We start from the raw sequence: 25,489 nt of genomic DNA on the forward strand, positions 1-25,489 counted from the left end.
TTTCATACCTATTACTTCAAATAAATTGAATTCATAAAAACTTTTCCTTCCGTATTTTTGTACTGATGGCGCGGTAATGATGAATGTAACGCACTCTATTAGCTTCACAATTGCATATGAACAACTTTGTTGGGGACACATGTACTTATTCCAATCTAGGTTATGCTTAAACAAACAATTTCGCTTTCGACGCACTAATTACTGCAGTGCACTAATTTACAACAACTCAAATAAGTATAGAAACGGAATATAAAGCATTCGTGCTGCTATTTACTAGGAAACAGCTGCCTTATTGCGCAGAGTTTCAGCTTTTCTCTTCCTTGCCTTAGCATTGGCATCCAATATTTTGTCGTTCATCTTGCAGCAGTAGTTCTTCAATAACATGTTCGTGCTACACCACAAAAGGCGCCTTAACACAAATTCACATTTGTGTCCATCCTCGCAAGCGTCGAACTCTGAGGAATCATCACTGACGAGCAGTTCAAGCGTGAGGTCAGTGACTAAACGACGTTTGTTTGGCAGATTATTAAATTCCTCTTCCAGAACGTAGACTTTCTGCTTGTTATAAATTGCATCGGGTCTTCTAGGTTTAGAATCTTATCCGCTTCCTTCTCCTTGCGGAATGCTTCAGCAGACGCTTCACACGCTTTCTTCAAAGAAGCAGCCTCAAGACGCATGCGCTTGGAATCAGGATCCTCCCTCGAGGTGCTTGGCTTCGAAAGATAAGGTGAACATTCAGGAAACTTTGATGGGACTGCGCCTGGGCGAAGACGCAGGCGTGAGAGTGGTTCAGTGACGGTGTGCCCTGTAAGGTCGTCGAGGTGAGAGACCTCCCGCACGATGTCGGCCTCAATGAAGAGAAGTTCACAAACCTAGAAGGAAGTTAAAAGTTGTTCTAAATTTTATTCTACCATTCCTGATTTAAAGGCACTTTCTGTAATTGAGCAATTAACCTTCCTGTATTTTTCAAAAGTAACTATTAAGTTCTGAACATCTTACCCTGGAGTGCGTTGATACAATGAAGTCTGCACGCGGTATCGCCCTAATCCAGACACTCTGGGCTTCTTGATCTTGCGGAAACTTGAAGACGCGATTTTTCTGTCCCGATTTGTGATTGCTCCGGCAATTGGGCACGCATCACTTGTTAGGCATATCTTGGCATGGCACTCCACATTCCGGGGCAATGAAGACTCGGGGTACACACAATCGCAAGCACAGCACAAGTGTTGAGACTGCATGCACTGGTCACATCTAGAAAAAATTTTGCGTTCGGAAGCATGCGGCAGCATGTCTGAGCATGCCGGGACTTGTTTAACCCCGAAGCTATTCAAGGAGCGGCAGGGCTCCTGGAACTAATCGAATTATTGTCGCCGCCGTCGTCGCCTCAGTCTTCTCCGAATAGCCGGGGTTAACTGTTGTATATTTTCCGCGCTTCAATTTCAACACCTGTGCGCCGCTAGTAGTATCGCAGCGCGCTGCACGGAACTCCTATGGTCCGTAGCTCAAGGGGAGAGGGTCAGCCAGAAGTTCTCCAGAGGGTGTTGGGCGAGCACGGAGGAAGGAAACTGGGGGCAAGGCTCTCCCACCCCTCGGCGATGCCGATGCCCCGCCCCCTATAAAACACTTCAAATGTCATTACCTGCATTTTTTCACCCACATCATTTGTGGTTTCTTTTGACTTGCCTCGACCTCTTCACTTAAAATTTTATTGTTGCGAGTAGCTTACTGCATCATTGTTGGCGCGGATGTGCACGGCTTTTAATTCATACTTTCGCTTTATTTCTTCAGATATTCACAATAGGAGGAAAAGCGCATTAGAAGCGCTAGCGGCGGCTGCCTCATCCGTATTTTCTCCCTTCAGCATTGTTTTAAATTTCCACTGCACCACCATGCACATATAAAATATATTTAAGTATGCACACAGGACAAAGTTTATCCTATTTTTGAAAGAGAAGGAGGTAGCCAATTAAAAATTATTTCTAAAGGTATGGATAGCCTATGTCTAGAGAATGTATGTTACTGTATGTTCACCTCGCTTCAAATTGCTTTGCGTGCTTTTATGATTCTGAAGAAAAAAAAACCTGCAGACTTGCAGCGACCCCTTCGGCAGGGTCTTTTATCAATGGCGTGTGAAATGCACATGAGTGATATGTGTCTCAGTATCGCCTCTCTTTCCAGTAAGCAATGCTAACGATTCATGAAAAAAAAAAGCTCTTCTAATAATTTACAACATCTATTAAGGATGCAAACATCGCTACTTGTACGCAGAGGTCACAAATATATAGGTGTCCCAATTAACTATCATGCACCCAGATTTTTAAAAAAAGAGCATTTGCGTTAGTCGAAGAAAACCTATAGTACATGTTGTTCCCGGTGCAGCGTAGCAGCCGCCAGTAATCTTTCATTACTGATATTTAATTAGGTAATTTTAATTAATTATCTAACTCGAGACATACGGTCCTAATTATCAAAGTGTCAATGAGGCATTCGTAGGCACAGCCAAGCGACATCTAATTGCGGTATCTTTACCGACGTACTAATTGCGCACTAAGTTTTCCGACTGATAAATACGCCCCACGATATATGAAAATTAAGGGCTTTAACCCGCATTAAGGGGCTCTAACCCGCATCATAAAGCAGCGCCCTCGTACAAGCTCTCTCTGAGTTAGCCAGAAAGAAATGAATGAAACAAAGAAAAACATCGTGATCGAGCAGCTAGTTCCTTATCTGCTGCGCGCGCCCCGGCTGAAGTAACGCGTACGTACTACGTTGAGTTTTCTGTTGGAAACAAGCTGCAATAGACGTTGTCTTGACGTAGATTAAATGCATGATTTTTTTTCACAAAACCTATCACCAGAAAAGCGAATTGCCAACGTCAGTGCAAAGGTTTAAAAGTGCGTTTTGTATCGCCCCAGCAGCCATGCCTTTCCCTAATGCGCAGAAGGAAAGCATGATCCTTGCCTTGGGAGCTGCAAATCGCAACAAGAAGACCTATGCATAGAATAAAGAACAACTACGCTAGCTAGCTACGCCACTGCACACTACCACGAAACAGCACGACAGTACTACGATATGCTTATGCATCATTCAGACAAATCCCAGAGAAGATTCTGCGTGGACTCTTTATTTATTTATTTTTTGTGCAGGTTGCCAGTTCGGCTCATTTAGAAGTGGTACATTTACTTTCTTGAAAGCATCGGGTTTTGCCTTTTTCTCTACACGTAAGTCGCTTCCTGGTCTGTTTATTTCGCTTTTATTTTTTTGCCACGAACCTGTTCCTGCAACACGCATACACAGTTCTAATGAAATATAAGACCGTCACTTTAATTTGGCTTTGGTCCGAGGCAAGTTACTGGTTCGAAATATAGCTGTGCGCGTACTCTTTCAATGCTGTGCGAGCAGAGCCGGGATATTGAAAACATTCTAACCTATTCCATTGCTTTCAGCGCTTCGTGCGTGGTCAGCGCAGCGCTTCAGCCGCGTTATCGGGGGGCTTCTGTCATCGATGTGATCAGTCGGCCTTGAGAGACGGATAAGTGTGACGTATAAATTAGAGGCAGGAATAGCTGCGAAGCTGCGAAACCTGCTCTTGGTGCCTTTTCCGTACTACTACCAAAGTGGCGCGCCCAGTGGCGTAGTAATTAACGGGGAGGGGGGTGTCATATATGCCTGAAGGCCCACGTCCTTCCGCCGGCTGAACTGGGCGTAAATGGTAGTGAAGAATGCTCCGATAACCAGCAGCCCGAGCTTATGTACCCGATGTGCCAGATGTGTAGTGCCGCGGAATTGTCGGCTGCAGCTTCATCAACATCCTACGTAATAAGTGCACGAATATGCGGGCTAAAAAAATTAATTCGCGTAGTGGTCGTTAAACCACTCACCGTGCGCTCGTGATCGGAGCGGGCGTCGCTAAAAATAGTCTGGCGATGTGGCTCTTAATTGGGTCCTTCTCTTTAGTCGGCGCTATGTTAAAATAGGATATCTTAAATAACTGGTTAAATAGCAATCATAGAGAAAATATTGCAACTCAACAAATTTTTTTCTATAAACGAAATCGTCTTGTTTGCTGGAGCCTGCAGTACTTGGGCGCTGCGGGCAGCCCGGTATGGCAGTACCAGAATAAATATGAAATAGTGCACCAGCGACGTGGATATGTCCATCCTTTCTATTGCGAGTGCATACCAACAGTAGCGCAAGCTTCCGCTGGCACGGGCATCATTGCGGTCTTCTCTTTTTTTGTATGGTCATGCCAGGAACCGACGCGAAGCGTGCTCAATTCCGTTCCCAACCTTGTGGCGGTATACCGCAGCTCGGATAATGACGTTTGCCAGTAGCAGCAAATAATGAAAGGTTCTATGGATCAGAATGAAGAGAACTCATAATGTCACAGCAGCAGGGAAGCAGGCGGCGTTTCCTAATAGGATAAGGAGATCATCGTTACTGACACGCTATTTAATTTTCTTAGAACTTTTTCGTTGAGTTTGCGCATATTAGCAAACAGTTTTATAACAGCGCAAACGACCACAGAGAGATCACACAAGGACTGCGCCTGTCCTTGTGTGCTCTCTGTGGTCATTTGTCCGCGCACTTAGAAAACTATTTAATTTTCGTTTGGGTTCAGGGCATGCCCACAGCCAAAATACTGCACGACGTAGTAACTACGACGAATTCTGTGACATTGTTTTTGGGCAACAAAGAGGGCTAGCATAAATGATTCCTTCGTTTTGAAAAGGCTATATTTTCAAAAGTATTACACGTACACACGCGAAAGATACATGAAAAGAACCGCAAACTCACTAAGTTTATACACCCGCTACAAATGCCCAGTATCTGTCCCTCTGGTGAGACGACACACGTCCAGACGATAATCGAGCTCATTCCACACATTTTGTAGCATGGTCCTGTCAATTTTCTGCGCCGCAGCACTGGTGCCTTCTGTGAGCTCGACTAAGGATTGCGGTCCTTACGTGCCCCCACTACCGCAGTCCTTTTAGTCGGGCTCAAAGATCGCATCGGTGCTGCGGTTAAAGGCTGTATTTAAAGGCTAAAGTATTACACGTACACATGTCTACGTGTAATACTTTTGAATTGTAGTCTTTTCAAAACAGATGAATCATTTATGCTAGCCCTTATGGCTATCGGGCTTCAATTTTCCAAATGCAATATCGCCTCTAAAATCACTAATTAAAACTTTATTAAAATATTTTTGTTACTTGTGAACCATATTTTCCACAATGCCACATCTGTATTGGCTGCCAGCAGTCTGACAGCTGATGTGCAAATGTACTTATCAAAAGGGATCAGTACAGCACCCGGTGTTTATTTGGTGCAGGGAATAAACAGCGTCTATATCTGCTACATTCGCGATCGCTGGGAACGAAAGCGAAGGGAAAGAGGGGGGGGGGGGAGGGGACATGCGCGATATCCAAGACGGCTGTGCTAGTGCTGTAATCCCCCCACCCTGAAAATTTCAGATATCCTCGCCTTCCTCACTAAACCTGGGGGGGAGGCTTGACAGAAGACCTATGGGCACCAGGTGCCAGACGACCTAGCTACGCCACTGCACGCGCTGTCTCTTCAGGTTTGCGACAGGCAAATCAGTTGCTTTCAATCAGCTTATATGAGGTCGCTGCTTTATGAATGGTGCTAACACTTTTTGCCCTAATGCTTAGTCTTTTCACGATCGTCACTGCTGCCAAGCTTCGCGCTTTTTGTTGCTTTTGCTACTTGATTTTGTGCACTATCTTTGTGACCTGCTTCTTTCACTCATGTCGAAAGATATAGCAAAGATTAAGGAGGACGTCAGGAAACTCAAGGATGACCTTAAACAAGAAATGAAAATGTCGCGCGACTCGTTTGAGAGGGAACTCAGAAATGAAATGCGTAAGTTTCGAACTGAGCAACGCAATGTTGCCCAGAGCCTTGAGTTTGCTCACAAAACCAAAGAAGACCTGAAAAGCCAACTCGCAGCAGCAGAAGCAGAAAATACTGAATTAACCAAAAGTAACAGAGAACTCCAGGCAGAATGCCAGACACTTGAGACTCATACAGAATATCTAGAGAAACGGCTGGTTCACCTTGAACAATGTTCTAGAAACTCTCATATTGAAATTCAAAGCTTCCGAAAGGGAGTCAATGAGAACGTTCTGAACGTCGTCTCAAAGATCGCAGATGCTATTAACGAGTCTATTCAAGAATCTGACGCAGAAGCATGTCATCGCGTTCCGACCCGAAATCCTGGTCGAAGCAACATCATCGTCCAGTTTAAGTCTAGGGCAAAGCGAGTTCTGATGTTAACTCATTCATTTATGAACGAACTGCGCAGTAGCATCACTGAGGCTATCAAGATATGTCGCACCGATGCCATTTACATTTTCGGCGATTTTAATTTTTCTACAATAGACTGGAACCAGTTGTCTTCCCCCTGCCGCATGTCCACAGAATTTATCTACCTAACCTTAGAGTTTAACTTATTTCAAATGGCGAAGAAACCCACACGCGGTTCAAACATGCTCGACCTAATCCTTACGACGGCTCCTGAAACCATAGGTACTGTGGGGTCTCTCCTCCCGTGCTCTTGGGACAAAGGAACGACAACACAGTAGTGCAAACAATCACAAGGGCATTTATTGCACCTTTCATAGATCAATACCTGCTAGCCGAGTTGCTATCCACAAAACATGCCGATGGGCGCGCGACAAATCTAGAAGTCCGACTGACCGCGACCGGAAAACGAGCGAATATGTTCGCCCCATGCTGGATCCCAACGCCTGGTCGTTCGCGCGTACTGTCATGCGAATGGTGGCGCATTCCAAGGCGGCCACGCGAGGCGGTCTCGCAGAAGCATGGGTCGGCGGCGCGCGGGATGTCCACGCCGTTCGCCGACCCGCCGGGGAAGAGGAAGCCCGTCCTCCCCTGCGCCCCCAAGTAACCCTGCCGTGAGGCGGCGTTAGCAACGCAACACTAGCGCCATCTCTCGCACTGCGCCCCAACCACATCGACCGCTGCGGGCATCACCCAGGCCACGCGGCGAAGCCGGATTACAGAAGACGCGCCATGCGGGAAAAACCTATCAGGGGACGCGCGAGAGTCGCGCATCCCCACAGTACCTATACTACACATGGACGGTTTTAGTGATCACAAACTCCTTCAAGTTTCCCTTAACGTTCCGCCAGCATTCTCCGGCACCGACAGCAAAAAAATTCGCGATTACAGTAAAGCCAACTACAGCAAAATTAATGCCGAACTCGAAACCTTCTACACTGACACATTCCTACCGTCCTTCGGCAGTCGTCCCATCGAAGACAACTGGGTGCTTTACCGAGACAAATTGTGTGCGCTAGCAATCAGTACGTCCCGCTAATAACAGCAAAAAACGATAAATCAAACCCCTGGTTTACAATATCCCTATAGCAGCTTAGAAACAAAAAGAAACGTTTATACCGCACAGCAAAACGACATAGCACGCCTTCCGAGTGGAAGGCATACAAATATTTTATGATAACTTACTGTTCCACAGTAGAATCTGCTAAACAAAAATATTTTTCTAGTGATTTACCTTCCCTTCTGAAATCTAACTCTAAGAAGTTTTGGAAACTTGTATCCCCCGAACACGATCCCCAACCAGTGGCGTAGCAACAGGGTTGGCCGGGGGGCCGTGGGCCCCGGGTGCAAGGGGCCAGATGGGGGGGGGGGGGGAAGGTCATATGCCTGAAGACACCCCTCATTCCGCCGGCTTGACTGGGCGCAAATGGCAAAGAATGCTCCAGTATCCAGTAGCCCGAGCTCATGTACCCGATGCGTTGCGCCCCAGAATTTTCGGCTGCAGCTCTATCAACACCCCACGAAATAATTGCGCGAATGTGCGGGCTAAAAAATTTAATTCGCGAAATGGTCGCTAAACTATTCGCCTTAACGGAATGTTTCATGTGGGGTGCGCTCGTGCCGTGCGTTCATGCTTGGAGCAGGAGTCGCTAAACAAAAAAAAAAGAAAACTTCCTGCCTATGGGAAAACAAGCATCCACCGAGATACACCGTCTCTACCACCTTTTCCTAAACGAGGCCCAAGTGTCAGCCCTTTCAATAAGTATGTTCATTAATTCACTGAAAAGGCTTTAGGCTTCCTAAATCATGGCGTGAAACAGAACCAGTCGCAAGCGATAGTTCGAGCTGTAGTTGATCTGTCATACTAGCAAATTAGAGAAACAGATACATTGTGGGACAACACAAACATTTAGTGATTCCAGTCGATCGGTCTTGCTAGCCCGTATACCTTTTCCCAACAACTTTTTTTTTCTTTTTCTTCATCTTCTTCTGTCTAAGGTTCATATGTCACGGACTTTTACGGTCGGTTCTTCACGGGGCGTCATCAGTAGAAGTGATAGCTTGACAGTTTTGGTTGTTGACTAGTGTCGGCGATGCAAGCGGACAACTTCTTTCCCGATTGGCGATCTCGTAACATGTGTAAGCGCGTGCCAATATATGCAGTGTGAGCAACGCTCGATTGCCAAACGGTATTTTCAGCTTCCCACTTGCTCATCTTGCGCCATTGTGTTTACCGCTTCCGGAGTTTCCTGTTCCTGATCCCGCGTACAATGTCTATAATGAGCTGTCCCATTCCCGCGCGAGCTTTACGGCCACCTGAACATTTTCTTCGACGGCCCGTCCGGTTTCCCTTTGAAAGCCCTTTCAATCTCCTTTCCCGCTTGCCTCCACGGACGACAAAGAGGGGTAAGGGTCATCCATGGGGACACAAATGGTCCCAGAAACGCGAGCCACATCGCAAAAGGCAGTAGGGACCCCGAGTTCAATGCCCCTCGGCGAGTGTAAGAAAGGAGGCCCGGCATTCATGGAAAAAAAAAAAAGGGGAGTTTCCACACTGCGGGGTGAGTCGGGGTGGACGTTGTTGGTCAGTCTGCTGTACTCGCCGTCAAACTATAGAAACGGCTCCCGTAGACCTCGGATTGCAACGAGCCGAGAGACCAGTGTACAACTATACGCACGATGGTCGGGCTCTCTGCGAAGGTGTTGCCCCTGCTAGTGGTCGTTGCGGCAGCCATGGTCAGCACCGGCTCCGCGGCGGATTCGGTGGCCTTCAAGGATTGCGGTAAGCAAGCTCCAGATGCAAGCGTCGCGTGTAGACGTGGGAGTGTATCTAGATGTATACAGACCTAGGCAGCTGCATGTATAGTGCGACAGGTAGGTAACGTCGAGCGAGCAGTATAGTCAATATCAGTTTCTTCCTCGTGCTTTAGCGGGTACTGCAAAGCTTAATTTTAACAAAAATTGGAGGGCGGTTAAGCTTCGCCTTTAAACGTGGAACGCCATAGCACTCAAAGGCCCCTGACTGCTTTTCATGCTTCCCAGAAACTGCAGCATATGTAACACAGGGAAACGCTGGCGGCGAACGCTATGTACGAAGGCAAGCTTTCTGGTAGAAACGCGGCCTCTTGCCTGGGTCGATTTCCTGTTATTGTTTCGCAAATTTAATATTTCAGTCTGAGAAGAGCTAACATAAAATATGTACGCTGTTGGTGTTTATTATTATTATTATTATTATTATTATTACACTTGTTTGTGGGCTGCCGTTCTCAAAATTCCGAGGAATAACTTTGCAAAAAGTGAAACACAAGGTATGAGCAACTTTGGTGGTAGAAGAATGGTTGGGTATGCATGGTTTGGAATTTTGTTGGAAATTCCTTTTGCCGAATCGACGTCCGACGCCGAGCGCTGGACGCCGGTGCGGGATTTTCTGCGACACGGGGCCCTTGACGCTAGCGCATTAAAAATGCAGCAGATCCAACGAGATTGAATCTGTATACAGCGAAACTTTGTGTGAGTACATAAGAGTCGAAACACGAGTTTGTGCTTATTGAACGTTCGCACAAAGTGACACTGAAGGCTTTATCCGGACATTGTAGAGTCTAATGTCATGCCGCCTCTGCTGCCGCGGATGCAAGCTTTCCGATTCTTTCTTTTTTCTTTCCTCGCACGGCCGGCGCCACCGCTTCTTCTATGATGATGATGATTATGATGATTATGATGATGATGATTTATTGGTTCCCTCTTGAAAACGGGGTGGGGACAAATCGTCCCCTAGCCTGGTTGAGTTACTCAGGTATGCTATCAATGCTTTTCCTTCTGGCATTTTTGTATACATCTCTTTAATCTTCTCTATCTACAATGCACCGCTATATGCCTATGCCTGTAATGGATCCAGTCGTATCAGCTTCTTAATTGCTCATCTCGACTGCTGACCGGTTGCTACTTCCGTCTACTTTAAATCCAAGCGCTTCTGGAAGTTGTACGTTACGTATTGGTCTCGCTGGGTGAATCCCTTCGGATGTGCGGAGTGGTCTCGGGATTCTTGTTGCAGCATACACATACCTCATCTAATTGCGAATATTTGCTCTGGTATATCTTTGTTCCTAGGCAACCAGCTCGAGCCTCAAATAGCAAGGTACTTTCCTTCATGTTATCGTACAAATTTTCCCTTCTAATTTTTTTCTCATTGTTGTAAATTTCTATGGTCTTTTTCGTTTTCATTATTTGCATCCAATTCGCTCTCTGCTCCTCTCACTTTCTTTCCGATTACTCCTGATTGTCTATCTGCAATTTCAATTACCCTGTACCTGGTTGCCAACTTTCTTGGCCTCTTTCTCCATTCTCTGTCCACGCTTTTTGGGTACAGGCATTTGTCCACTTTAGCCGCCCATTTCTTGTGATCCATGTTGCTGAGTCTTTCTTCAAAACTAATTTTGCTCTGTGCTTCTCTGACTTCAAACGAAGCCCAGTCCATGTCCCCTTGCACTGCTTCATTTGTGGTTTTTGCCGTGGGCTCCCAAAGCCAACCGGCCCACCCAACTTTGATTAACTTCCAACCCCGACAATATAGCCGATTTTAGGCACAGAATGGCATTTGCGATCGTCAGCGCTTGCACCACGAATCCTTTCCAGATTTCACGTATCACCTAACATTTATTGTGGCCCCAAAGTACCCTATGCTTCATTATTGCCGCATTCCGCTTCCCTTTTATTTTCTAGTTTTGTTGGTGAGTGCTTAAGTAAGTCTTTATATTGCTTGACTACGCGTATGACTTGCTGTTGAATCGACACCACGTCGTTACCCGTCTCTTCATTAAAGATCATAACTCCTGGTTTCTCTGTGCTAAATCAGGCCTAGATTTGTCGTTGCGTTGCCACACATATTGGCCAGTGTCTGTAAATTCCTTGCATTGTCCGCAGGCAACACTATGTGCAGGGACCTTCTGTTGCACCATTTGTCCATTACGCGAGTATGATAAATCAAATCCTAATTGACCCACCGTGGTTGCTTAGTGGCTGTGGTGCTGGGCTGCTAAGCACGAGGTCGTGGGATTGAATCCCGGCCACGGCCGCCGCATTTCGATGGGGGCAAAATGCGAAAACACCCGGGTACATAGATTTGGGCGCACGTTGTTTGTTGTCATGTTGTTCACCATATACCGGTCGCATACTTGCTGGTCAGCTTCCCTAGTTCTTTTCATCCACTGTGAATCAATGCATATATTTTTTTTTTACAAATATCTGAACACTCTCCCAGCTTGTTTGCTTTCTTCCATATATTCCTCAGCCGTTCTTCATAATCAATTTTACTTTGAGCTTCCCTCACTTCAAAACTTGTCCAGCCCATATCACCCTGCACGGCATCATTTATAGTCTTCTCCTGAGCGCCCAATGTGAGGCGTCCCACTGACCTTTGGTTGCCATCGAGTACTGATTGTATCCCTAACTTCAAGCAAACAACCGCATTCCCAAATGTAAGCCCTGGAACCATTACACATTTCCACATACCCGGGAGCACCTCGTACCTATTTTATCCCCATAGCGATTTGTGTTTCATAATGGCCGCATTTCTCTTCCCCTTTGCTGTTATTGTGTTTTCCTGTGTTTCCATCTGTTACGTTCGTTTATACATATACCAAGGTATTTATGCTCTTTTACTCGAGGTATTTTCTGGATGCGTAGGGTGCCTCGATGCGCGCGCTCCCCTCCGCCGCCGTTCGGCAGACGGCGCGCGCATCGAGGCACCCTATGGATGCGCGGAGGCAAGCGCCATCTGGTGATGGTGCAAGGAACCCAGCTGACCGCGCGGCGTGCGTGCTCCACTGTGATTGGCTAGGCTATTCTGCAAGAGAACAGCCTGGCCGCAGCATGCACGGTCACGAAACACGGCGAGTTTCGCAAAGAAAAGCTTTGCTTTTAAAAGAGGTCAATGAGCGGTGCTCGAATCGGAACTCTCTGAGTAGTCACCGATATTTGTTTACAAGGTCTTCTCTCTCTGATTGGATCACTGCGCACAACATACATTTGCAGAGTCGCATGAACGAGGCATGCACACCGTCTCTTGAAACAACGCAATACAGACACACACTGCATGTGCCAGAAGTCACCGATTTTTTGTTTGTTTGTAATGCGACAGGTTATGCAAGTCAAGACAGCTGGTGCGGTGCACACAAAGCGGTATCTGAGTGTAACTAAGGTGTAACGGCTGAGTGCGAGAGAGAGACAAATCTTTTGGCACATCTAGGCCATCCTCATCAGTCATCATCATCATCATCAGCAGCAGCAGCAGCAGCAGCCTGGCTACGCCCACTGAAGGGCAAAGGCCTCTCCCATACTTCTCCAACTACACCGGTCATGTGCTAATTGTGGCCATGTTGTCCCTGAAAACTTCTTAATCTCATCCGCCCACCTAACTTTCTGCCTCCACCTGCTATGCTTCCCTTCTCTTGGAATCCAGTCAGTAACCCTTAATGACCATCGGTTATCTTCCCTCCTCATTACATGTTCTGCCCATGCCCATTTCTTTTCCTTGATTTCGACTAAGATGTCATTAACTCGCGTTTGTTCCCTCACCCAATCTGCTGTTTTCTTATCCCTTAACGTTACACCCATCGTTCTTTCCATAGCTCGTTGCGTCGTCCTCAATTTAAGTAGAGCCCTTTCCGTAAGCCTCCAGGTTTCTGCCCCATAGGTGAGTACTGGGACACAGCTGTTATACACTTTTCTTTTGAGGGTAGGGCAACCTGCTGTTCATGATCTGAGAATGCCTGCCAAACGCACCCCAGCCCATTCTTATTCTTCTGATTATTTCAGTCTCATGATCCGGATCCGCGGTCACTACCTGCCCTAAGTAGATGTATTCCCTTACCACTTCCAGTGCCTCGTTTGCCTCGTTACCTATCGTAAACTGCTGTTCTCTTACGAGACTGTTAAACATTACTTTAGTTTTCTGCAGATTAATTTTTAGACCCACGCCTCTGCTTTGCCTCTCCAGGTCAGTGAGCATGCATTGCAATTGGTCTCCTGAGTTACTAAGCAAGGCAATATCATCAGCGAATCGCAAGTTACTAAGGTATTCTCCATTAACTCTTATCCCCAATTCTTCCCAATCCAAGTCTCTGAATATCTCCTATAAACACTCTGTGAATAGCATTGGAGAGATCGTATATCTCTGCCTGACGCCCTTCTTTATTGGGATTTTGTTGCTTTCTTTATGGAGGACAACGGTGGCTGTGGAGCCGCTATAGATATCTTTCAGTATTTTTATATACGGCTCGTCTACACCCTGATTCCGTAATGCCTGCAGCCTCATCAGTACCACACATAAGTTCAGCAGCATTACAGGCAATGCTGATCATGCACCTGGCCTCTCAGTCAGGACGTGAGCTCTTGTCTGCGTAGTGTTTGATCCAGGATTGAGCAGACGATGTAAAAACCAAGCATTTAGCGACATTAGCAGTGAACTCAGCGAGTGTTTATAATAGGCATGCTCGAGGAGAGCTTACGGTCAGGGGCGGCACCAGCATTTTTCTGTTGGAAAGGGGCACATGGCGTACCTACCGGGGAGCAAAGAGGCGGGGGGACGCCCCCCCCCCCTCCACTTTCAAAAGTGAGGGAGGGGGGGGCGAAGTATGTCATTTGCCCCCCCCCCCCAACTTTTGAAAGTGGGCACTTTCGTCTCCACGCTGGAAAGTCCATTAAAAATACAGCTGAAGCTAAGTTTTCTTCCTTGATTGAGTGATCACATAAATAATGTTTTTCTTTACCACGCATATCCCTGCGTAGGCAACGAGGATTGGCTTTTGTGCCTTCTCGGGACGCCCTGTAGCGGACGACGCGCGGGATTCGCCGTACACTCTTAAGGCCGCCCCACATTCAGCGTTTCTACCGGCGTTTTTTGGCGTTGCGTCTCCCGGCGTGGTCGCATGAACGGCGCCAGAGAGGGCGTCCAGCCACACGAGCGGCACGCGGACCAGTGCCAGCGCAGCGTCGCACAATGTGACCAGATTTATTTTACCAAATACCTCCTAAGCTAATTGTGTAATATCAATGAAAAGAGCTGTCATAAGTATTCTTCAATGCAATACTTATGCCTTTTGCATAGTTTTACGCTAAATAAAATATTCAGGGCTGTGTAGAAAAATTACACAAGGCTAAGCTTCAGAAAACTGGCAGCAATATCGGCGTGAACATCACGAGCGGTCGGCGCGTCGGCGTGCGAAGCTGAGCATCGAGGGTTCTTTATTCTATGATAGAGGGGGAAGTAGGTGCTTTTTATTGCTAGACGCCATACGCCACATCATGGAAAGAAGGCAGCAGCTTTTGCTGCTAAAAAAGAAGCTCCTGCTTCTCATTTGGTACACCCGGCAGGACGATGGCGGCGACTTCAATCCACAAAACGTTTTTTTTAACACGATTCTTGTGTTCCTTGTGTTTGGTCTGCCACAATATCGGCCTTGCTTCTACAATGGCTATAAGAAGCTCGTTATCGATGTTCGCCGGTAGCATGATTGAAGCAACCAAACAAACAGCAATGGCGGCGCGAACTGCGAATCTGCGGAAGTTTCTTGCAAGAGTTGCCAGCAGCGCGGCCACGCCCTGCCACGCGCTGATTGGTCGGCGCTGTCGAGCCGCTTCCGACGGCGGCGGCGAGATCTGTGTCCCTTGAGCACGACGTTTTGGCTTGGCGCCAGCCTCAGCGTCGACGCCGAGCGACGCCGGGTGACAAAACGCCAGAAAACGCCGGGAAAACGCTGAATGTGGGGCGGCCTTTACGTTGCGGAGAACGCCTGGCGCTGGGCAGTTCCCGCCGCAAGGAATTTTAGTTTAGCGTACGCAACTATAGCGTACGCTATTCGCTATAGAAGATGTCAGCTTGCGCAACTTGCATCATGCCCAGTTTTTTGGGACCACCATGTCCGCATTCGAAAATACAATCGGCTTGCTACACTCAACCTTCGGGCCAGCGGGAGGTCCCGATAAAGTATTATAACCAGTCGAGCCCAGCGACTGGCGCGCCTTACTGCATGAAATCGTTAAATTATCTAATGCTTCAACTATTAATTCTCTGTCCAGAGGTAGCCTATATAGCGTTGCCGTGTCAATATCTTATCACCATCAAAAATCTGATCAAACCTCTTACAGGTATAAGTGTCCAATTTCATCGTGTAATCACGACTTATCGTAGATATGCTAGTGAAAATGACCTTGGTCGAACGTGCAGACATTTCAATACCAACAGAACACTGACTTGAAATTTTCTGAAGGAATATGTCACTTCTGACTTTGACGATTTCATTCTCCGACTGCTTTTAAATAAGAACTACACTATTACTTGTTTCCCGGCAGGAGAAAAATACAGCAGATATTCCGCATTCTGAAAAACGAGAGCCACTTTTCTTCTGACGTGTACCGAAAATTCGCACTCTGTAGGTTGCTTATGTGTTATGCAAACAGGTACCTAATAGTCGCTTACTCCCAATTCCTGTGCCTTATACACGACATTTAGTTGTGTATAAGGTATCCTCGGCAAAATATGCGGGGCATGGTGTTTATATTTATTGGAAGTACGGAGCAATGTTCTGAGTGACGAGCGATATATGTTTATTCTGTGTAAGTTCACTGCAGCCTCTGTAGAAAGTTGCTCATTGAAGCGTTCCAGAGTATCATACTGCCGCTAATCTAAATGTTTACCAGGCTCCTAAAATAACAGCGCAAGAGACGGTTGACATTCCGTGAAGATAAAGAGAATTTTAAACGCAATGCGTTGCGAAACTTTCACTTTCCCGGTTTAAATGGAAGTTTTGCAGATAATCACTAAATCCCCGTTTTTCCATGTGTTATCGCGCATCATACGAGATTCGTAGTTTGTTTCTCCGATGTGAACGGTGAGCTAAACAAAGCATCTTGTTTATATCGGGAGAAAATTATGGGCATGGTATGGCCAATGTGCAGGCAACATTCCAAGTGGGTGGGTTAAATGCGCATTTTCCAGTATAATACATAAGTGATCCACACCGTTACTGGCCTGTTTTACGAGCGGTGTAAAACCTATACGGCTGCGCTGACATAATTAAAACTAGAATTGAGGTCACATTTTGCGAACATAAGGGGAGCAATCCGCCAAGTTCATGTGCGATGGTAAGTGCGTGTTGATCAAATACAGCGTTAAAAAAAGATAGCGAGCAAGTGTTCGAAAGTATATCACGCCGCTGTTATTAGCTAGGTTTCCCAATGCCCCAAGAGAACTCTGCGTTTCACATATTTTATACTTGGAAGGAATAGGCAGCATTTTAAGTGTTAACGTTTCTGACTTATTTAGTAGCGTTAAGAATAATTATTCAACCCTCATCTTTTTTTACTTTTTCACGCATGAAATACTGGTTTGGCCTGGTACCCTCACTGAATTAAGAGACAGGCTCGTTTTGTTTGGTGACTACAAGGACAAGTTAATGGGTACAGGTTAATGGGTACAGTTAATGAGGACAGGTTAACACATGGGCTTTCGCGACAAATTACGTATGCAAGCACTCCAGAGTTATGAGCGTGCCTAACGAGCGGGAGAGAATTGAGCCCGCTGCCCTGGCAGAACTATAGAAGCCGCCAAGACCAAATTTAGCGAAGAATGGTGGTATGCTATGGAAACTGTCTATGCGAAGTATGGCTGGATCAAACACAGCCTTTGTAAAAAAAAATTATTCAAGTGTTAGAGCTTGTGATATGGCCGCTATCAGCTATGCTTCCCAGTGTCCCGGTTTATATTTTGTAGAAAGCGGACAGGGGCCATGGTAACTGCAATGTGCGACAGAATTTTTGCGTTCCTGGTCCAGTTAGAAGCGTTGCAAATAATTACTGATAGGAAATTACTGATAAGAAAAAATAGGAAATTTATTTCCCTATTTTCAGGCGTCATAACATGTTCCGGCTGGGGTTCAGCGATGTCCTCGGTGAACTAAAGAAGACAGCTTGTTTATAATTGGCGAAAATCAAGGGCGCGTTATGGGCCCTTGATTGTAGGTAAACTTCAAAGAGAGAGGACTAATTATCGCATTTGCAGTAAATTACGCGTGCAAGCTATCCCAAGTTTTACGAATGTGTTTTGCGAACAGAGCACTTATCCTGCTACTCTGATAGAACTGTGAACTCAACCGATATCATATCTAGCGGAAATTGAAAGGGGGGGAGGGGGCAGGGAGGAAGGTGGAAACCATGTGAATGTTATGGTGAAGTAACATGTGGGCTGATGAATTACTGTTTCTTTATTTAATTCCCAGAAAGAAGTGCTCCAAAGCGTTACTTGGGGGCAAGGTTTCAAACGGAACAGTCATATACATACGGGAACATTTCAAAGTATGAGATATGTCAAAAGAAACTTAAACTTTTATTAGAACTGTTTGAAAGAAACAGCGAAGCTGGAAATCGGGTTGTAATTCTCCCAAGGTCACACACATCTGCTGCCTTTTTTTCTTGTGAATATTGCAAGTAACTGATGTTGATTGTACTTCGTTGCCTATAACCTCGACAATGCTATTACGTAAACTAGCGATGCATTTGTGCTGTAGACTGAAACATCAAGTACAATTCTTGTTTAATTATTAAAATTGTTTGTAGCAAATGCGCATTCTTTATGTGCGCTGTACTGCTGCTACTGGGCAGGGTCCGGGACCTCTGTGAGGCACTCATTGCCTTTTGTCCATGTATCATCTTGATATTTGACATAGTTGGAAGAAACAAATGCAAATTTAAATAATTTTTTGGGTCCCCATGGTTCATCACGTGTGATTGATAAGTAGGCTTATGTCTGTTAAAAGTAAGTATAAGTGACAGACGCTTTTCCAGGCTTTTTCACTTATTGTAATCGTAATATATATATATATATATATATATATATATATATATATATATATATATATATATATATATATATATATATATATATATATATATATATATATATATATATATATATATATATAGAGAGAGAGAGAGAGAGAGAGAGAGAGAGAGAGAGAGAGAGTCTAGATCGTTTGCTGTTTGCCACCCCCCCTCCACTCATAGATGGTACGCCACTGGAAAGGGGGAGGGGGTGGGGGGCAGATCATGTCTCTTCATTTTCGTCGGGAGTGCTGGAAGGCACATCATGTATCGCTGGTTACTTCACTATGGCAGCTACGAGCCCAGGAGTGGGGCGATGGGGGGCAGAAGGAAATTTTGTAGAGCCGCCCCTGCTTACGGCTTGAAGCTTTAGCATATATATGTACACGAATCAATTACAGGTACTAGAGGCTACCAGGAATGCTCGTTTTCTGTATGGCTTAATCGGATTTAGCTTGCGGCTCCTGGCGGTCTATCGCATTGTGCATCAGCTGTAACAACGTAAATGTGCGGTGTGTACGTATAAACCGTATACTGCTCCTGTTCCTTGCAGCTATTTACGCTCAAAGAGCTCGCGACTGTGCTGCGCAGTGTTATATATAGTTTCGAACGAAGGTAGAGTTCGAACCTTGTGCTGGGAGGCAGATTAAATATGTTCATAATCAGGACGCAGATTAGGGTCTATTTTTGGTTCACAGCAAGTTCCTCACCTACCTCTTTCCTATACGTTAAAAGGCAAACACACACTTTAGCACGTCTTCATTTATAGGCTAGCTGCGAAAGGAAAATTCTTATATAAAGGTCACTGCACGAAACACACCGTTTTAAAGAGAAAAAGTTGAGTTTTCCAACAAATTTCGTAAATTTCGTCTGTTGTGTGTACGACCTAAAACTATTAAATCGGCGGCGGCTCCTGTGCGGACGGCGAGCTTGGGATGCCTGGGCCAGCCGAAAGTGTTGCAAAAATCCGAGGACACTCCCGAGGCACCTCTTGTGAGTTACGTCGCCGTATTCGCTCCGCCGAGGCGCGCTGATGACGTGCGTCGCGGTGATGCCCTCCCCCCTCACGCAACACCGGGCGCGCTACGCAGCTGCTCCGATTCGCCCGCTCTGCTCCGTCAAGGCGCGCTCGTGACGTGGCGTCGCAGCCAATGGAAATTTAGGAGCCGTTTATCCGATACAGACGCCTCCGGCTTTTTCGCTTAATGAGTCATTCGATGCTTTCACATCAAGGACTGCAATACGGTTCCGGTTCGCTCGCATGCCATAACGGCCTCAAGCACTCAAGTTCTGCATAACGCGTCCGGCACAAATACGCGCCTTGCTCTTTGAAGTGCCGTTTCCACACAATTCATGTATATTCAGCGCTGGCTCCAATGGAAATGAAGAGGACGACCAGATCAACGTCTAAGAACTTTGGTCCAGATAACGTGTATACAGAGCCATTTCTGTAAAGACACAATTTTCACCCCCGAGAGGGACAAATTCTTATCGCGTTTCACCGTCTGTGGATCCAAACTTTCTCACGCAGGGAGAGCTGCTCGATCGCGTTTGAACGCCGCAGGCATTTAACTACAGCTAATGCTCATTGCTGTATGTTGCGTCACTTCATGTCCTATACGAAACGGTTAACCGTGCGTAATCGGTGCTCATGCGAGACACGTCTCTACGGCTGACGAGTGTCGAAAGCGCAACGACTGCTGTTTTTAGAACGAATGTTGCAACACTTACTTCTGCCGAACGCGGACTTTCGTCCGTAGAGCCACAGGAACGACATTTCGGCGCTGCAGCCGCTGCCAGGAATCCTTCTTCTTTGACTACGACAGAGCTGCAGCGCGTGCCAACAAAGCACGAAGCACGTGCAACGCAGGTACTAGAAAGAGTTGTTGATGATGATAATTAAACCATTTGTTAGACTGAGAATCAGGCAGTCGGAATAAATGCAATTTTCCCCTTTGCAAATAGTAGTATATAGCACACTACATAGCTCAGGCAGACCTCTCTGTTTTTCTTCTGTCTAGATCTCTGCTGGTTGAACGATAGCAAAACAAGAAAACAAAAATCACAGTTTAGACTGAAAGACGAAGCATTGAGTGTGATAGCAAATTATTACACAGCTACACAAAGTAAGGTTAATCGTTTTATCATCTGTAGAAACTGCTGTAAACATTCTCTTTATAACTAAATTAACAAGCACGGTGACATGCGCGCATAGGCAAACATGAACACATATCCCTCGATGACTGCTGGCCCTTCAGAACATGGGCGTGATGAAGAGCGGCAGCAGCGGTGAGCGAATTCCCCTCCGTGCTGCATCTCGCTTCAACGCGTAGGCGCGCGAGAACACCGCTCACACGAAGCCATAACCTATCTCGGGTCGGCCAGATTTCGACCCCACCGCAGATTACCTCCAGGATAGGACGCGCGCCGCCGCGCTGCGCGAAGCCGCCACCGGAGCAGAAGCGTCCGACCTCCCGCCTTGCGATAAGTCAGCGCGCAGTCCATGGCCTTCCCCGCCTTCCTCCCTTGAGCGCGCGAGAAGACGCCGCCACATCCGTCTTGGCTCACCCTCGCACGCTTTCCTTCGCGCCTACAGCGTTGCTCGCGGCGACGCCGACGGGGGAAATTCGCATGCAGTGTCCATGTAATTGCTGTCGCAATAAAATGCCAAAGAAAGCACATCATTGACAATCAGACCAGATGAATACAACACAAAAGACATAAAAGAAGAAGCCTTGTTCAACGATTAAGCGATAAATAATTTGAAAGAAAGATAGTGATAGTAAAGAAAAAAGACGCATCGGCATAAATTTCTGCGGGTAGAAACTACACGGTCGAGGCCCCACCATAGGGTAAAAACGAAATTCTTACAAATAAGAACTAAGTATACGAAGCATGCAGAGCTGAAGAAAGCGTTTCTTTAAAGAAAGAAAAAGAGAGAGAAAAAAGAAGCAGTAGGTGACAGGAGAAAATTTAGTGTTCAACAGATCCAGTTTCGTTGGAGAAATTACCAAGAAGAGGTCACCATCATCATCATCATCATCATCATCATCATCAGCCTAGTTACGCCCACTGCAGGGCAAAGGCCTCTCCCATACTTCTCCAACTACCCCGATCATGTACTAATTGTGGCCATGTTGTCCCTGCAAACGTCTTAATGTCATCCGCCCATCTAACTTTCTGCCGCCCCCTGCTACGTTTCCCTTCCCTTGGAATCCAGTCCGTAACCCTTAATGACCATTGGTTATCTTCCCTCCTCATTACATGTCCGGCCCATGCCCATTTCTTTTTCTTGGTTTCAACTAAGATGTCATTTACCCGCGTTTGTTGCCTCACCCAATCTGCTCTTTTCTTATCCCTTAACGTTACACCCATCATTCTTCTTTCCATAGCTCGTTGCGTCGTCCTCAATTTCAGCAGAACCCTTTACGTAAGCCTCCAGGTTTCTGCCCCATATGTGAGTACTGGTAACACACAGCCGTTATACACTTTCCTTTTGAGGGATAATGGCAACCTGCTGTTCATGATTTGAGAATGCCTGCCAAACGCACCCCAGCCCATTCTTATTCTTCTGGTTATTTCAGTTTCATGATCCGGATCCGTGGTCACTACCTGCCCTAAGTAGATGTATTCCCTTACCACTTCCAGTGCCTCGCTACCTATTGTAAACTGCTGTTCTCTTCCGAGACTGTTAAACATTACTTTAGTTTTCTGCAGATTAATTTTCAGACCCACCCTTCTGCTTTGCCTCTCCAGGTCAGTGAGCATGCATTGCAATTGGTCCCCTGAGTTACTAAGCAAGGCAATATCATCAGCAAATCGCAAGTTGCTAAGGTATTCTCCATCAACTTTTATCCCCAATTCTTCCCACTCCAGGTCTCTGAACACCTCCTGTAAACATGCTGTGAATAGCATTGGAGAGATCGTATCTCCCTGTCTGACACCTTTCTTTATTGGGATTTTGTTGCTTTCTTTGTGGAGGACTACGGTGGCTGTGGAGACGCTATAGATATCTTCCAGTATTTTTACATATGGCTCATCTACACCCTGGTTCCGTAATGCCTCCATGACTGCTGAGGTTTCGACTGAATCAAACGCTTTCTCGTAATCAATGAAAGCTATATATAAGGGTTGGTTATATTCTCCACATTTCTTTATCACTTGACTGATAGTGTGAATATGGTCTATTGTTGAGTAGCCTTTACGGAATCCTGCCTGGTCCTTTGGTTGACAGAAGTCTAAGGTGTTCCTGATTCTATTTGCGATTACCTTAGTAAATACTTTGTAGGCAACGGACAGTAAGCTGATCGGTCTATAATTTTTCAAGTCTTTGGCGTCCCCTTTCTTATGGATTAGGATTATGTTAGCGTTCTTCCAAGATTCCGGTACGCTCGAGGTTATGAGGCATTGCGTATACAGGGTGGCCAGTTTCTCTAGAACAATCTGACCACCATCCTTCAACAAATCTGCTGTTACCTGATCCTCGCCAGCTGCCTTCCCCCTTTGCCTAGCTCCTAAGGCTTTCTTTACTTCTTCTGGCGTTACCTGTGGGATTTCGAATTCCTCTAGGCTATTCTCTCTTCCACTATCGTCGTGGGTGCCACTGGTACTGTATAAATCTCTATAGAACTCCTCAGCCACTTGAACTATCTCATCCATATTAACGATATTGCCGGCTTTGTCTCTTAACGCACACATCTGATTCTTGCCAATTCCTAGTTTCTTCTTCACTGTTTTTAGGCTTCCTCCGTTCCTGAGAGCCTGTTCAATTCTATCCATATTATAGTTCCTGATGTCCGCTGTCTTACGCTTGTTGATTAACTTAGAAAGTTCTGCCAGTTCTATTCTAGCTGTAGGGTTAGAGGCTTTCATACATTGGCGTCGTCTCCTGCGATAGCTTACTGGTTTCCTGTCTAACGGCGTTACCACCGACTTCTATTGCGCACTCATTAATGATGCCCATGAGATTGTCGTTCATTGCTTCAACACTAAGGTCCTCTTCCTGAGTTAAAGCCGAATACCTGTTCTGTAGCTTGATCCGGAATTCCTCTAGTTTCCCTCTTACCGCTAACTCATTGATTGGCTTCTTGTGTACCAGTTTCTTCCGCTCCCTCCTCAAGTCTAGGCTAATTCGAGTTCTTACCATCCTATGGTCACTGCAGCGTACCTTGCCGAGCACGTCTACATCTTGTATGATGCCAGGGTTCGCGCAGAGTATGAAGTCGATTTCATTTCTAGTCTCACCATTCGGGCTCCTCCACGTCCACTTTCGGCTAACCCGCTTGCGGAAAAAGGTATTCATTATCCGCATATTATTCTGTTCTGCAAACTCTACTAATAACTCTCCTCTGCTATTCCTAGAGCCTATGCCATATTCCCCCACTGACTTGTCTCCAGCCTGCTTCTTGCCTGCCCTCGCATTGAAGTCGCCCATCAGTATAGTGTATTTTGTTTTGACTTTACCCATCACCGATTCCACGTCTTCATAAAAGCTTTCGACTTCCTGGTCATCATGACTGCATGTAGGGGCATAGACTTGTACCACCTTCAATTTGTACCTCTTATTAAGTTTCACAACAAGACTTGCCACCCTCTCGTTAATGCTATAGAATTCCTGTATGTTACCAGCTATTTCCTTATTAATCAGGAGGTCACCAGACATCTTTAAATACTGAGCTAATAAAAAGTTGGAAGCCTATTGAACCTCGACTTGAGGTCGATCAACGATAACGTTTCTGAGCGAGTCGGGGATGAGTCACTGCGCACGCCACTTAATCGCCCCCCGCCCCCTCCTCGCGTGAGTAGAGGAGAGAGTAGCGTTCGACTGTTTCAGTTTTTTTTTTTTTTTACTGCAATATCTTCGGGATCGCCTCACATTTTAGTCTGCATGGGTTCGGTATATGCCCACAATTTTAGAGTGCACATGCCCACGGGAACGGCCCGCATTTTGGCTGTGCGCATTACCTTAGGGATAGGTCAACATCTTTAGACTACATAATCCTGGGGATCGGCCCACATATTTAGAATGCACTAACTTCGGGATTCGCCCACGAAAAAAGGCTAGAAATCCAGAAACTCGATACGGAAAATTGGATCAACTCGCTAAGAAAGGCATTCTCTTTAATGCCGAGCCTAAACTTACACAGTATGGGTTGATTGCGTTTCATGAATAATGTTACGTGACTTCTCAATCGAAATTCAGACTTGGTATTGATGACGGTGGTATAAATGCGAGCAAGTGACATATAGGTGAGACAAATGGCGACTCCACTGAAAATCCACCTGAAAATTCACTCATCATCTTCCGATAACGCCACAGGTTGTGTCAACGTCTGGTCTAGATAAATGCTTACTAATAACTATTATACTAAGAAACATTGCACGTTCTGCATTCAAGAAGAACGAAAACTCAATGCGGGAACTTTAGAGGACTTTTCCTGAGCAAAAATGTGAAAATGCTAGGAAATGCGTGACGTCATCAACATTGGCATCATGGCTTATGTACAATGTTTCAGTTTTTCAACAAGAAAGAAGAAACCTTTCTATTCCTGATAGCCATTCTTTTGGGTGACTCGAGCATCTCTGTGAAATTGCCATGGGGATGTGTGCGCAGCAGTTGCGAAATTTCTGTCTAAGCCAGGACGATCTCCTTGATAAATTCTTAAAAAAAGATTTGTTATTTTACCATGACTTTCATCTCATCAAAATTTTTTATTTGTGCATTCTTTTTTGATTTACTTCTAATTCATCTGATTCTTGGTCAATCTCCCGTAGTATTCTTTTTAACTGCGCACCAATGGGAAAGCAGCACATTCATAGAGGCAAACCGACTAACCGGCTCCGCCAATATTCACCGCTCTTCGCTGACCAAATGCGGAAAGGTTTCTGAAAGGGCAATGCATACCAGTCTATCCTAAATTACTGGTTTCACACAGAACTACTGCCAGATTTTCTCTCGCACCTAAATAAAGAGAGCATATTTTTTTTCTTATTTTTTTTTCTCCTTTTGGAAAATGGGTTTGTCCGAGCATTTGGCTTGAATTTCAAGCACAGTCTTTGAGCAAATCAAGAGGACCTGAAGGCCCATGTAGCTAAACATATATACACTCGATTTGAAAACAGTTTACTCCCGTTCTTATGTATGTTTGTCCCAGAACAATTAACGTCACCTCTCTTGCTTGCGTTTCCTTTCTTGAAGAATCTGCACTCGCTACTTCCCTGTCCAAAATGCTGCATCATGTTGATAACGCGCGTGCCGTCCGTAACCTTGAAGTGCAGTGGAAGAAAAGTT

At 45.8% G+C, this 25,489-nt stretch overlaps 1 protein-coding gene across 1 annotated transcript in view; it reads right to left on the reverse strand.

Moving 5' to 3' along the window:
- The window catches only part of Gyg (glycogenin 1), a 48,446-nt gene extending 28,449 nt beyond the window's left edge, over window positions 1-19,997 (reverse strand). The window contains exon 1 of the mRNA XM_075679803.1: window positions 19,930-19,997. Coding sequence (XP_075535918.1) covers window positions 19,930-19,975 — 46 coding nt within the window. The 5' untranslated portion in view covers window positions 19,976-19,997. The remainder of the gene's footprint in view (window positions 1-19,929) is intronic.
- Between the last annotated feature and the right edge of the window lie 5,492 nt (window positions 19,998-25,489).

Source organism: Dermacentor variabilis, chromosome 2 (genome assembly GCF_050947875.1).
Source record: "Dermacentor variabilis isolate Ectoservices chromosome 2, ASM5094787v1, whole genome shotgun sequence".
Classification (NCBI taxonomy): domain Eukaryota; kingdom Metazoa; phylum Arthropoda; class Arachnida; order Ixodida; family Ixodidae; genus Dermacentor; species Dermacentor variabilis.